The sequence below is a fragment of the Lolium perenne genome, chromosome 2 (assembly GCF_019359855.2).
Source record: "Lolium perenne isolate Kyuss_39 chromosome 2, Kyuss_2.0, whole genome shotgun sequence".
Taxonomy (NCBI): Eukaryota; Viridiplantae; Streptophyta; class Magnoliopsida; order Poales; family Poaceae; genus Lolium; species Lolium perenne.
Window position 1 is genome coordinate 119,285,584 of NC_067245.2, and position 13,333 is coordinate 119,298,916.

Below are 13,333 nucleotides of genomic sequence, written 5' to 3' on the forward strand. Positions count from 1 at the left end.
ACGCATCACACCTTCCTCTTGGGGTTCCCAACGGACGCGTGCTGTACGCGTATCAGTCATCTTGGCGAGCGCGCTCGTTGTCTTCTTCGGCGTAATTGGTGTCCCGTGGCGAGTCATACACCAGAAAGAAGGGCGTGAAGCCGGTCGACCTGTTTGGTGTTGTGCGGATGCCCCACAGCACGAAGGGGAGTTCTTCTGCCCAGCAGCCGGCTGCGCGCTCCAGAGGCACCATTAGTCGCGGCTTGAGTCAGTGGAGGATGCTCTGGTTTGCTCTTTCCGCTTGGCCGTCTGACTCGGGGTGTGCGACCGATGCGAGCTCGAGTCGGATGCCTTTGTCCTCGCAGAAATCGGCCATCTCCCCTTTGGCGAAATTTGTGCCGTTGTCGGTTATGATGTTGTGAGGGTAGCCATACCGGTAGATAAGCTCGCGTAGGAACTTGGTGGTTGTCTTTCCGTCGCACTTCTTGATGGGTTTTGCTTCTACCCATTTGGTGAATTTGTCCACCGCGACTAAGAGGTGAGTGTACCCGCCGGGGGCTGTTTTGAATTTCCCTACCATGTCCAGGCCCCAGACGGCGAACGGCCAGGTGAGGGGGATGGTCTTCAGTGCTGATCCCGGCATGTGCGACTGGCTTGCATATTTTTGGCATCCGGCGCACGAGCGGACGAGCGCGACTGCGTCTTCGTGGGCTGTTGGCCAATAGAAGCCACGCCGGAAGGTGGCGACGATTGAGCGCGCGCCTGCATGGTGGCTGCAGTCCCCTGCGTGGATGTCGCGCAGGATCTTGCGTCCTTCGTCGGTGCCGACGCACCGCTGGAATACCCCCGAGACGCTGCGCTTGTATAACTCGTTGTTGATAATGGTGAAATACTTGCACCTGAGTACGATCGCTCGTGCCTCCGTTTCATCCATTGGCAGCACCTGGCGTTCGAGGTAGCTTAGGTATGGCTCCGTCCAGTCATCGCTATCGGAGGCGAGTGCGACTAGGATGGAGTCGGGCGCAGGAGGCTCGGCGATGTCCCGCTCGGGAGGTGCGCGCACCGAGGGGTGGCTGAGGATATCGAGGAAGACGCCTGGAGGAGGTTGGAGTCGCTTGGACCCGAGTCTGGCTAGCGCATCTGCTTCTTCATTCTTGCGCATGTCGACCCACTCAACGACGTGGCCGGCGAAGCTGGCGCCGGCTTGGTCGACCGCGCGCTTGTACGCGATCATGTTGGCGTCGGTGGCGTCGCAGGTGCCGGATGTCTAGCTAGCGACAAGGTCGGAATCGCCGAGACAGCGCAGCCGTGTTGCGCCCATTTGTTTTGCTACTCGCATGCCGTGTAGGAGCGCCTCGTATTCAGCCATGTTGTTGGTGCAGGGCTCGAACCGAAGTTGCAAGACGTACTTCACGATGTCGCCTTTTGGCGATGTGAGGACGACTCCTGCACCTGCCCCCTCGAGGTTCCTGGAGCCGTCAAAGTGCAGTGTCCAATGCTTGAGGTCCGCGGGGGAGCTCGATTGCTGGGCCTCTTCCCAGTCGGCGAGGAAGTCGGCGAGTGCCTGAGACTTGATGGCATGGCGCGACTCGTACGTGATGTTGTGGACGCTGAGCTCGACTGCCCACTTGGCGATCCGGCCGGTTGCGTCGCGGTTACGGATAATGTCGGCGAGTGGTGTTGAAGCGACTACCTTGATGGGGTGCTCGTGGAAGTAGGGGGCTAGTCGCCTCTGTGGCCCTGAGGACTGCGTACACTAGCTTTTGATAGTGCAGGTACTGTTGCTTGGAGTCGATTAAGGCATCGCTGATGTAGTAAACTGGGCGCTGTATCAGCTGCTCTTTTCCTTCTTCCTTGCGCTCAACGACCATGACCGCGCTTATCGCGCGATTCGATGCAGCGACGTATAGTAGCATAGTCTCTTGTGGTAGCGGGGCCGCGAGGATGGGGGCGTTCTGAAGGGCGTGTTGGAGCTCTTCCAGGGCCGGTTGTGCTTCTTCTGTCCACTCGAACGATTCCGACTTCTTGAGCAGGCGGTAGAGTGGTGTGGCCTTGTCACCGAGCCTGGGTATGAAGCGACTGAGGGTTGCGACCCGGCCGGCGAGCTTTTGCGCATCGACCACGCAGGTTGGCTGCTTGGTTCGCATGACCGCCAGTGTTTTCTCCGGGTTGGGCTCGATGCCGCGCTTGGAGACGACGTAACCGAGCAGCTGTCCTGAGGGGACCCCGAAGGTGCACTTCAGAGGGTTGAGCTTGATCTTGTATCGTCGTAGGTTGGCGAATGTCTCGGCGAGGTCGGTGATGAGGTTGGCCTGTCGAGTCGACTTGACTACCACGTCGTCTATGTAGACGTGTACGTTGCGGCCGATTTGGCTCTCCAGGCAGCTGTTCATGCATCGTTGATATGTCGCTCCGGCGTTTTTGAGGCCAAAGGTCATGGATGTGTAGCAGTAGGCACCCAATGGCGTGATGAATGCTGTCTTCTCTTGGTCTTCTTTGGCCATCTTTATTTGATTGTACCCGGAGTAAGCGTCGAGGAAGCACAGCGACTCGGACCCGGCGACCGCGTCGATGATCTGGTCGATTCGCGGCAGGACGAATGGGTCCTTGGGACACGCATGATTGAGGCTAGTGTAGTCGATACACATACGCCATGTCTTGTTGTTCTTTAGCACCAGGACTGGGTTTGCCAGCCATTTGGGGTGCTTGATTTCGATGATGAAGCCGGCGGCGAGCAACCGGTTCACCTCTTCGGCGATTGCGCGCCGTCGCTCTTCACCTACGGGCGCATTGCCTGCCTAACGGGGCGTGCGGAGGGGTTGACATGTAATTTGTGCTCAGCAAGTTCTCTCGGGACACCCGGCATGTCAGATTGTTTCCATGCAAAGATATCTCGATTCTCACGGAGGAACTTGATGAGCGCGCTTTCCTATTGGGCGGACAGGCCCGTCCCAATGGTAATTTGCCTACTTGAATCATCCTCTACAAGATCTACTTGGCGAGTGTCGGTTGTAGGCTTGAAGGTTGCAGCGGACGAGTCGAGCTCGGTCAGCTTCTCCAGGATGGCGGGGTCGTTGCGGTCGACTGGATACTTGGTGAGCTCGGCGGAGTTGTCATGTTCGTCGGCGATGACGGCGTCGGCGAGCTTGGTGCTGACGTCCTCGCATTCCAGTGCCATCTCCGGGTCGCCGTGGACGGTGATGACGCCGCAAGGCCCTGGCATCTTCATCATGTTGTAGGCGTAGTAAGGCGCGGCCATGAACCGGGCGAACGCCTGTCGGCCGAGCACGCAATGGTAGGAACTGCGGAAGTTTACCACCTCGAACGTTATCCGCTCGGTGCGGTAGTTCACGTGTGTGCCGAAGGTGTACCTTGCCGATCGGGAAGGCCTTTCGCCCGGGGACGATGCCATGGAATGTGACCTTGGTGTTCTCAAGGCGTGAGTCTGGTAAGCCGAGTCGCTGGAAGGTCTCGTAGTACAGAATGTTGATGGAGCTTCCTCCGTCCATCAAGGTTTTCGGCAGCCAGTAGTCGGCTACCTTGGGCCTGACGACCAGCGCCACTCGGCCGGGGTACTCGATGCGAGGAGCGTGGTCTTCGCGACTCTAGGTGATGCTCTGCTCGGACCAGTTGAGCCACCGAGGTACGTCGAGGACGACTGCGTGTACTACTACCGCCCTTGCGAGGACTTTCCTGTCCCGACGATCGCCGACTCCAGTGAAGGTATGGAGCGAGCCGGCGCTGCGACCGAACCCTTCTCCCTTGTGCTGATCTGGGTCCTTGGCTCGATCTTTGTGCTGATTGCCGCCGTCGTTCTCCTTGGCGCGGCGGGCCTTCTCTATCTGCTTCAAGGAGTAGCAGTTCCCTGTCGTGTGTGTTGAGGGCTTGCCCTCCCTGCTGTGGTAGATGCATGGGGTATCCAGCAGACTGCGTGCATCGAAGCGCTTGGGCTGAGGTCGGTCCTCCCGCGGTCCACGGTTGTCGCGTCGGAAGGATTTTGGCTCACGCTGCTCGTAGTCGGCGTTGGCGACGAGCTCGTTGTGTCCTCCGTCGGCGCGGCGCTTGCCGTTGTTGGATCGACCGCCGAACCGGTAGTCGCCGCATTGAGAATCTGTGTGAACGAGGCGGCGATTGCGCTGCTGGCCGTACTCGTCGTCCGAGTCGACTGTAGGGTCTTCGTCGGCGTAGCGGGTGGCGATGTCGAAGAGCTTGGAGATTGAGATGTTATCTCTGCTAACGCGGCGGAGCTTAGCGCTTAGCGGTTCGTACCGGCAGCACCGCCGGAAGCAGTAGATCGCGGTGTCCGTGCTAATGCCGCTGGAGGTCGTCCACATATCTTGCCAGCGCTGCACCCACCGACGAGTCGACTCGCGCGGGCCCTGGACGCAGCGATCCAGGTCTTCTATAGTTGTTGCGCGAGTGTACATGCTGGCGAAGTGCTGGATGAATGCGGCACGGGCTTCTTCCCAAGAGTCGATGCTGTTGGCGGTGAGGGTGTTGAACCAGTGGCGGTTTACGCCGTCCATCATGAGAGGCAGGTAGCGTGCCGCGAGCAACTCAGAATGGCCTTGGATACCCATTGCCATGGCGTACGAATCGATCCAGACCGTGGGGTCGATGTGAGTATCGTACTTCTCGATGTCGCGGGGCCCCTTGAACCCTGCGGGGTACGGCTCGCCTCTGATCATCGGCCCGAAACAGGCGGTGCCGAATCGAGTGAACGCGCTTTGGCGCGGGGCTTCATCAGTGTAGCGGTCATTCATGCGGTTTCGCGCCCGCCATTCATGATCATTGACGATGTGGGTGCGCGCATCGATGGGTTGCCCGTTGGCGGCGACCATCAACCGCGCGGGGCGCGGCTCGATTCGGTTGTTGGTCGAGTGGGCTGCGCGCGGTGCTGGCGGCGGGTAGTTGTTGGCGTTGGCGACTGCGAGGTTTGCCGCTCCGGAAGACGCCGTGCGACTGGCGGATGTGCACGAATAGAGTTGCCCTTGCGAGTCGGCGGTGGCGTGTTGCTGCTCCAAAGCCTTGGCGACCAGGGCCTTGGCGTGCTGGACGACGATCGCGCCGTCTCCTGTTCCAGGGAGCCTCGCAAGAACGGCTTGGGCGGCTGCGACGTTGTCAGCTGGAGATGAGTGTAGTGGCAGCCCATTAGTCGACTTCCACCCGAGGAACTTCGGGTGGTGGTGGTGGTGGTGGTCGTGGTGCTCCATGCGCCATTCTACCGGCGGCGGCCCGACTTCCTTTCGGGACGTCGGGGTTCTGGACTCGGGCGATCCGAACTTCACCGTCTGGGTCGTCAAAGTTGAGACGCACGCTGGGGAAGTCGTGTGCGCGGGCACGCTCCATGCGCAGGCGATTGCGCTGCTGGCGATAGTGGGACACGGAACTCACTTCGTCTTGCTCGAGGCAAAAATTTTGCCGCTCGGCGAGCTCCTTCTTCCTCTGTGCTTCGAGGGCCGCCCGATGCACCTCGATCTCGGTCGCGGTGGCGGTTGCAGGGAGAGGAGTGGTGAAGGCGTCATTCGGAGGCTCCTCCTCGCCTCCCGCCATGAAGACGGCGGTTGGGTAGCGGTAGCACGGGGCCTCGACGGAGTCCAAATCGGAATCGCTGCCGAAGAGGGAGAGAACGGAGTCATCCTCGAAGTCACTCGGGTGAGAGACCAGGGAGATGGAGTCTTTAAACGACGCTGTGGCGATGGAGCCGGCGGTCGGGGACACAGCGGTGGACCCGGTGACTGATGCCGTGGTGGTGGAGTCGGCGTCGAACGCCGCGACGATGGAGTCGGCGGCTAGGGTTGCAGCGACGGGGTTGGCGGCTGACGCCGTGATGATGGGATCGGTGATTGGCGCCACGGCCGCCGAGTCGGCGTCGTCCTCCAGGGCCGACTCGGCTTCCGTGTATACCTCGCCGGTAACTGGGCGAGTGGCGGTGAGGAGTTGTCCTGGCGCGAAGGGATCATGCGATCGGCCGGGATGGGGCTCGGTGGGGTGGCTGACGCCTGCGAGCCCGACGAAGAGGTTGATCGAGTCGATCGGCACCATCCAGGCGTGCTTGAGGGGCAATGAGGCGGGCTGGTAGGTGCTTGGCTGGATGTGGAAGAAGTTGCCGGTGGCGATCATCCTACCGGAAGCGACCGGCCGCCGCACTGGCGAGTAGGGCCTCGCCGCAGCTCGGAGGCTTGATGTCCCAGGCCCCACGGTGGGCGCCACTATCGTGGATATGACCACGGCAGATGCTACAGGGGCTAGCACTTCGTTGATGCGGGGGCAAGGGAACATTGCCATCTGCGGGTCGAGGTGCAAGGGACGCAAGGTTTTACCCAGGTTCAGCCCCTCCGGAGAGTAAAAGGCCTACGTCCTGCTAGATCTTATTACTTAGTGGAGAATTACAATGGGGGGGGCTCAGTCGGTGACGAGCCAAGAGCTTACAGGGGGGGATTGGATCTCAGATGTCGTGTCCTCTAGGGTTTAGCCCGGGGGTTTATATATCCACCCCCGGTCTAGGGTTACAAAGGGATAACTCCGAATCGTATCAGTTGCTACTAATCTGGGATACACCACCCTTCTGCAAGTAATCGATCTTCTTATCCGGCCGTACGGATCTCCTTCTTGGATCTTCAGCCCAGTCGCCTTCGGGTCCAGTCGGCTAGGCGACTGGCGGTCCTCCTGGGCCTCCGTCTTCATGGCGAGTGGGACTGGCGACCCACCCCCTATGGGCATATCCCCATCACAACACGATGGACGGAGATAAACGAGTCCAAGCCGATCTCGCCGATTTTGTTCTCACCCTCCCGCCCATTTGCATGCATATGCCGATCTGGAGGAGTCGACGGAGATGACTTTCGGGAGCACCGATCTGGAAGAGTCGTTGGGAAAGAAGGATCGCATCGTCTCGCGGAACCAATTTTTTCGGGGCCGTTGGCGGTCGAGCTCGATTTCTTGGGATCGTCAACATCATATGTCGAGTCAGGTGACGAAGAAGTTTTGCCGCCACGCTTCACCAAGCCCGTCGACGGCGGGGCACTCGCCGATCTGTTCGCTGACATGACTTTCGGATCGTTCGTAGAGACCAATCTAGATAGCGACTCGGAAAGCTTCACCAACTTGGACTTCACCAATAGCAACAACTCTACTGCTTGTAGGGAGGTATTCGCCGATCTATACGACAGTGCCACCGACCATGAGGCTGATGAAAACAAAACCGCAACATACACTACAAGAAAAGTTGCCATGGCCGACGAAGTTGAAGTCGCGCCGTGGTTGCTGGTGAACCATGGCCGACGATTTTTGGTCTCTCCGTTGTGCATGTCAAAACGTTTTTTTTCTCGTTTTTGTGGCCACCTAGCCCGACGAAAACGGCCAAAACGTCGCGTATGGTGGCCCGGGATGTGGTGCATCTCGAATTCTCGGGTTTGCCGGCCGAGTCAACGCAAATCCGCACCGCCCAGGGATGTAGGGCCTAGATGGCAGCCTCTCTGGCATTGTTTTTTTCTCGATCGCGCCATCTCGTTCAACGCTCTCCGATCGAGCCGTTTACGATACAGGATCATGGGTCCCGCATGTCATCCTCTATGAATCAAAATTCTTTCTATTCTTGGATTTTTTTGACCCCCTGATTTCTGGCTACTTCCTTTTTCTTTTGATCCCGTGCCGCCTTGGAAACGTTGAGACCACTGCTACTAAATGGGACCCGCATGTCATCCTCTATGTGCAATTAACTTTCTTTTCTTGGAGTTTTTTTTGTGCCTCATATTTGGTCACTTGCCTTTTTCTTTCGATCCCCTGCCACCTCTCAAACGGTGAGACCGCTGCTGCTAAATGGGACCCGCATGTCATCCTCTATGTACTATAAAACTTTCTTTTCTTGGATTTTTTTGGCACCTCATATTTGGTCACTTACCTTTTTCTTTCGATCCCCTGCCGCCTCTCAAACGGTGAGGCCGTTGCTGCTAAATGAGACCCGCATGTCATCTTCTATGTACTATAAAACTTTATTTTTCTTGAATTATTTTTGGCTCCTGATATTTGGTCACTAGCCTTTTTCTTTCGATCCCGTCAGCCTCTCAAACGGTGATACCGCTGCTGCTAAATGGGACCCGCATGTCATCCTCTATGTACAATCAAGTTTCTTTTCTTAAATTATTTTTGGCTCATGATATTTGGTCACTTGCCTTTATCTTTCGATCTCCTGCCATGTTTGAAACGTTGAGGAACCTGCAGGCTCATGGGACCCGCATGTCATCCTCTATGTACTATAAAACTTTCTTTTCTTGGATTTTTTTGGCACCTCATATTTGGTCACTTGCCTTTTTCTTTCGATCCCCTGCCGCTTCTCAAACGGTGATACCACTGCTGCTAAATGGGACCCGCATGTCATCATCTATGTACAATCAAGTTTCTTTTCTTGAATTATTTTATGGCTCCTGATATTTGGTCACTTGCCTTTTTCTTTCGATCTCATGCCACGTTTGAAACGTTGAGGAACCTGCTGGCTCATGGGACCCGCATGTCATCCTCTATGTGCTATAAAAGTTTATTTTCTTGGGTTTTTTTTCACCCTCTGATTTTTTGCTATTTCCTTTTTCTTTTGATCCCCTGCCGCCCTTGAAAGGTTGAGTAAGCTACTGACTCATGGGACCCGCATGTCATCCTCTATGTACAATCAACTTTCTTTTTCTTTTGATCTCAAGCCGCATTTGAAACGTTGACACCGCTGCTGCTAAATGGGACCCGCATGTCATCCTCTATGTACAATAAAGTTTCTTTTCTTGGATTATCTTTGGCTCCTGATATTTTGTCACTTGCCTTTTTCTTTCGATCGCATGCCGCCTTTGAAACGTTGAGTAAGCTGTTGGCTCATGGGTCCCGCATGTCATCCTCTACGAATAATAAAAGTTTCCTTTCTTGGAGTTATTTTTTACCCCTAATTTATGGCTATTTGCCTTTTTCTTTTGATCTCCTGCCCCCTTTGAAACTATGAGGACGTTGTTGGCAGGTCGGTCCCACATGTCATCCTCTATGAATAATAAAAGTTTCCTTTGATGGATTTATTTTGAACCCCTTATTAATTTCTGGATATTTACTTTTTTTCTTTTGATCCCCTGCCGCCTTGGAATAGTTGAGGATGCTGCTGCCTCATGGGTCCCGCATGTCATCCTCTCAGAACGATAAATGTTTCTTTTTCTTGGATTTTGTTTACCAAATGATTTTTGGCTTATTTTTTCTTTCGATCTCCTGCCGCCTTTAAAACGTTGAGGACGCTGGTGGCTCGTGGGTCCCACATGTCAGCCTCTATGAACAATAAACACTGAGGATGCTGCTGCCTCATGGGTCCCGCATGTCATCCTCTCAGAACGAAAATGTTTCTTTTCTTGGATTTTTTACCAACAGATTTTTGGTTTATTTTTTCTTTCCATCCCCTGCCGCCTTTAAAACGTTGACGACGCTGCTGGCTCATGGGTCCATGATGTCAGCCTCCCCGTACAAGAAACATGTGATATCTTGATTATTTTGCAGACAATAAACAATGTATTGCGCTCTGAGCTATTGCAGACGGATAAATTAAATATTTGTTTTTACATAAACAAACTTATATGTTGAATCTCCTTGTTTTTTGTTTTTGCGAAGCATAGGACTTTCCTGTTTTTTTTAGAAAAATCCGAACTTTCCTGTTTTGGAGTGGGCTGAAATTGTACGAGTCAAAAGGCCCAGCATGATAGTTCGAAGGCCCAGATGTCCAGATGCAGCCCAATTGAAATCTTTCTTCTTGGAATTTTTTTCACCCCCTGATTTCTGGCTACTTCATTTTTGTTTTGGTCCTGTGCCGCCTTGGAAACGTTGAGACCGCTGCTGCAAAATTGGACCCGCATGTCATCCTCTATGTACAATAAAATTTAGTTTCTTGGATTATTTTTGGCTCCTGATATTTGGTCACTTGCCTTTTTCTTTCGATCCCGTGCAGCCTCTCAAACGGTGATACCGCTGCTGCTAAATGGGACGCGCATGTCATCCTCTATGTACAATCAAGTTTCTTTACTTGAATTATTTTTGGATCCTGATATTTTGTCACTTTCCTTTTTCTTTCGATCTCATGCCACGTTTGAAACGTTGAGGAACCTGCTGGCTCATGGGACCCACATGTCATCCTCTATGTACTATAAAAGTTCATTTTCTTGGTTTGTTTTTCACCCTTTGATTTTTGGCTATTTCCTTTTTCTTTTGATCCCTTGCCGCCTTTGAAACGTTGAGGACTCTGCTGGCTCATAGGTCCCACTTCAGCCGCTTCAGAAATTTATCGCAACTTTGGCGTTCTGAGAATATATTGTCGAGTGCTTTTTCGGCTGTTGGAATGGCACATTTTATCGAGTCAAAGATGACTTATATTGCTCTCCCAATGGGAGTATATGCAGAGTTATTTAGAACTCGAAATATACTTTTTTGCTCTGCCACTTCTTTTTTCTTTCTTCTTATCTCTCTCTTCTTTTTTTATGATTTCATCGGGCACGCGAGCAGCGTTCCCGATGGGAGTAGCCCCCGAGGCTACAGCCAAGGACTTGTACTTGGGTGTAGGCTCCACGCCTTATGCCGCTATATTTTCTTTTATCTCCCGAAGTTTTATAATTTCTCGGGTGCGCGAACAGCGCTCCCAATGGGAGTAGCCCCCGAGGCTATGAACAAATATTTGTATTTGGTCATAGGCTCACGCCATTTCTATCTTGTCTTTCTGGATCTTTTTCTTTTTTCCAAAGTAGCCCCCGAGCATTTGATCAAAAACTTGTATTTGATCAAAGGCTCAGGATTATTTTCCATGTCGCCTTTTATGAAATTGTAGAGTCGAATTTTTTCCTCTGCCAAGGTGACGTTATTGCTGACGATAGCCACGATTGCGAGTCAAAAATTACGAGAAGCCTTCTCCCACTGCCTTGCGGGCCCAATTGATCCACTATCTTGACACGTCGTGCAAGTGGGAGACACACGTCCTCCGCTTTTCCTAGCGCACGTACCATAACTTCTCCAATGTTGAATTACTTTTTTACCCTTGTTTCCACGTGGCTATCATCTGCCACACATTTTCTTTATCCAACGGTCCGCCGTTTCACCGCACCCCTATATAAGATCTTCTTCTTCCTCCTCGAGCACTTCCGCTTGCGCCGTCCTCCTGCTCTTATCTGCAAACTTCCTCCTGCGACCCACGGCCTCCTAAGCTCCTCGCCTCCAAGCTGCAAACCCTGCGCCATTGTTGATGCCACCGCGGCGGTTGACAAGGCACAGCACGCCGGAATCCTCCATGGCCGCCGTGGATCTGGGGACGGCGGAGTGGGAAAGATCGAAGATTTCCACCCAGGACATCAACATGCTGAAGAAGCTGGGGATCAGCAAGAAGCCCAAAGCGCTGTGCTTCCCCAGTGAGGAGAGCTACCCAACCCCTCCAATGGGGTACCGGGTAAGTTTTGTCGACCACCTCATCCGTGGTCTTTCCGCCCCCATTCATCCTTTTCTCCGCGGGCTGCTTTTTATCTACGGTCTGCAACTCCACCACCTCACGCCAAACTCGATTCTTCATATCTCCATTTTCATCACCCTTTGCGAGGCCTTCCTTGGCGTCCAGCCTAACTGGGCTCTATGGAAGCGCATTTTCTTCTGTCGCCGTAATGGCTCTCCCAATGTCGCCTATAATATAGGCGGCGTTGTAATTTCTGTTTGGCCCACTGTCGACTAATTCGACGTCAAACTCCCTGACTCAGTTCAAGGGTGGCGCAAGAAGTGGTTGTACATTCAGGAGGAGAACCATGGATGTGCTGAGGACAACATCCCTCCTTTTGATGGCGCCGAGAAAATCTTTCGCCGCCGCTCCTGGGACGCAGAGGCTACCGAAGAGGAAAAAGCGTCGACAGAAACCTTGATGGCCTGCATCCACGAGTTGCAAAATACTCGCGGCAAAGAGCTGTCGGGTATCCAAATCACGGCTTATTTTCTTAGGACTAGAGTGCAGCCGCTTCAGGCTCGCAAATACCCTCTCTGGAAATATGCTGGCGACAAGGACGCAGATCTGCTGTCGGTGGATTTGGAGGTCAAGGACTTAGAAAAACTTGTCCAAAAAATCTCGTCTCTCAGCAAAAAAGATCCTGTCCCTTCTTCTTGCCGTGTAAAACCATTCAGCGCCGCCAATCCACTTCCCAAGGTAATCTTTGTCGGTTGTTTTGTTATTGCGTTGCTATCTTTTTTGTAACTCATTTTCTGATATCTTCCCCTACTTTATTTTTGTTTTGCACAGAACCATCCAGACCTTGTCTCGCTTCCTCCTCTTCCTGAAGGTGGAGAAGTCGAGGAAAGGGCCATTGTCACTGATGACAACCAAGAGGCCCCCTCTTTTGTGAATGAACCCGTGGATTCTCTGAAATCTGCGGGATCTTCTGAAAAAGATGCTGCCTCCGAAGGTACTGCGTCAGCACTATCTCCTCCTCCTGCTGTTTCTCCAAAGAACAAAAGGAAGAGGAATGATGTCGAAGATTCCGGCACCTCCGAAGCCGAAGAAGTTGATCCTTCACGTCAGAAGGCAACTTATGATCCATATCTCGAATCCCTCGTCAGCTCGTAAGTCACTTTGATTTCCCCTTATTTCTGTACTCGGAGTTTTTTGTCTTATCTTGCTTTTTATGCTGTCGATCTTTAATCACAGTGATGATGAGGAAGAAGTACCAACTCTTGACGTGGCTCCTCGAACGAGCACGTCACATACTTTAATTGTTTCGGAGACGCCAGTTGAGGGAGAAGAATCCTCGCCTCCTCAACAAAACGTCGTCACCACCACTCCTCCTTCAAGCCCTCTTGCTCCTTCACCAAAAAGGACAAGGGTGGAAACGGTCGTGGAGCCTACCCCTCAGTTGGGTAGCTCCTCTAATCCGCTCTTAGATGATGTAAGTTTTTAACTTTCTTGCCAGTATCTATATTTCCTCTGTTTGCTTCTTTATGCCTTCATATTTTTCTCGTACCGATGTTTTCTTCTCTATTCTTCTTTGACAGCCCATGATCAAAGAGCTTGTTCGCATTGGATCTCAATTCATTGGGTACCGTGAGTATGCCAGCAGGACTGAAGGTAATAACTTTTTTGCTGCCATTGTTTCTAACTTCTTGCTCCTGTTTTTGTCGCAATTTTGACGGTTCTTTTCTATTTTGATAGAGAAACTTGCAGAGGCCAACAAGCTTGCCGATACTCTTGCTCAGAAACTAGAGCGAAGTGAAACGGCTCGCAAAAAAGCCGAACTTGATGCTAGCGAAGCCAAAGCTGAGGCTGATGAAGCCAAGCCAAAAGCTGCTAGTGTCGAAGAACTGCAGAAGAAACTTGAGGATG

At 53.1% G+C, this 13,333-nt stretch overlaps 1 protein-coding gene and 1 long non-coding RNA gene across 2 annotated transcripts; one reads left to right on the forward strand and one right to left on the reverse strand.

The window, feature by feature from the left end:
* Positions 1–247: 247 nt before the first annotated feature.
* LOC127328812 (uncharacterized) lies at positions 248–1,213 on the reverse strand. Its single transcript, XM_051355385.1, has 2 exons — positions 430–1,213; positions 248–360 (listed from the first exon to the last, which is right to left on the reverse strand). Exons 1-2 carry the CDS (start codon positions 1,211–1,213, stop codon positions 248–250), a joined length of 897 nt encoding a protein of 298 aa, XP_051211345.1.
* Positions 1,214–12,266: 11,053 nt separating this feature from the next.
* LOC139835202 (uncharacterized) lies at positions 12,267–13,078 on the forward strand. Its single transcript, XR_011750953.1, has 3 exons — positions 12,267–12,576; positions 12,662–12,899; positions 13,006–13,078. It is a non-coding gene; the product is annotated as an uncharacterized lncRNA (long non-coding RNA).
* Positions 13,079–13,333: the final 255 nt, after the last annotated feature.

What these genes read in the sequence shown, in the direction of transcription:
- LOC127328812 (XM_051355385.1), bottom strand. Translation starts at nt 1,213, where the DNA reads ATGATCGCGTACAAGCGCGCGGTCGACCAAGCCGGCGCCAGCTTCGCC. An exon ending in GACAACCACCAAGTTCCTAC is followed by an intron (nt 361 to 429) that starts GCGAGCTTATCT and finishes ATTTCGCCAAAG; the next exon opens with GGGAGATGGCCGATTTCTGC.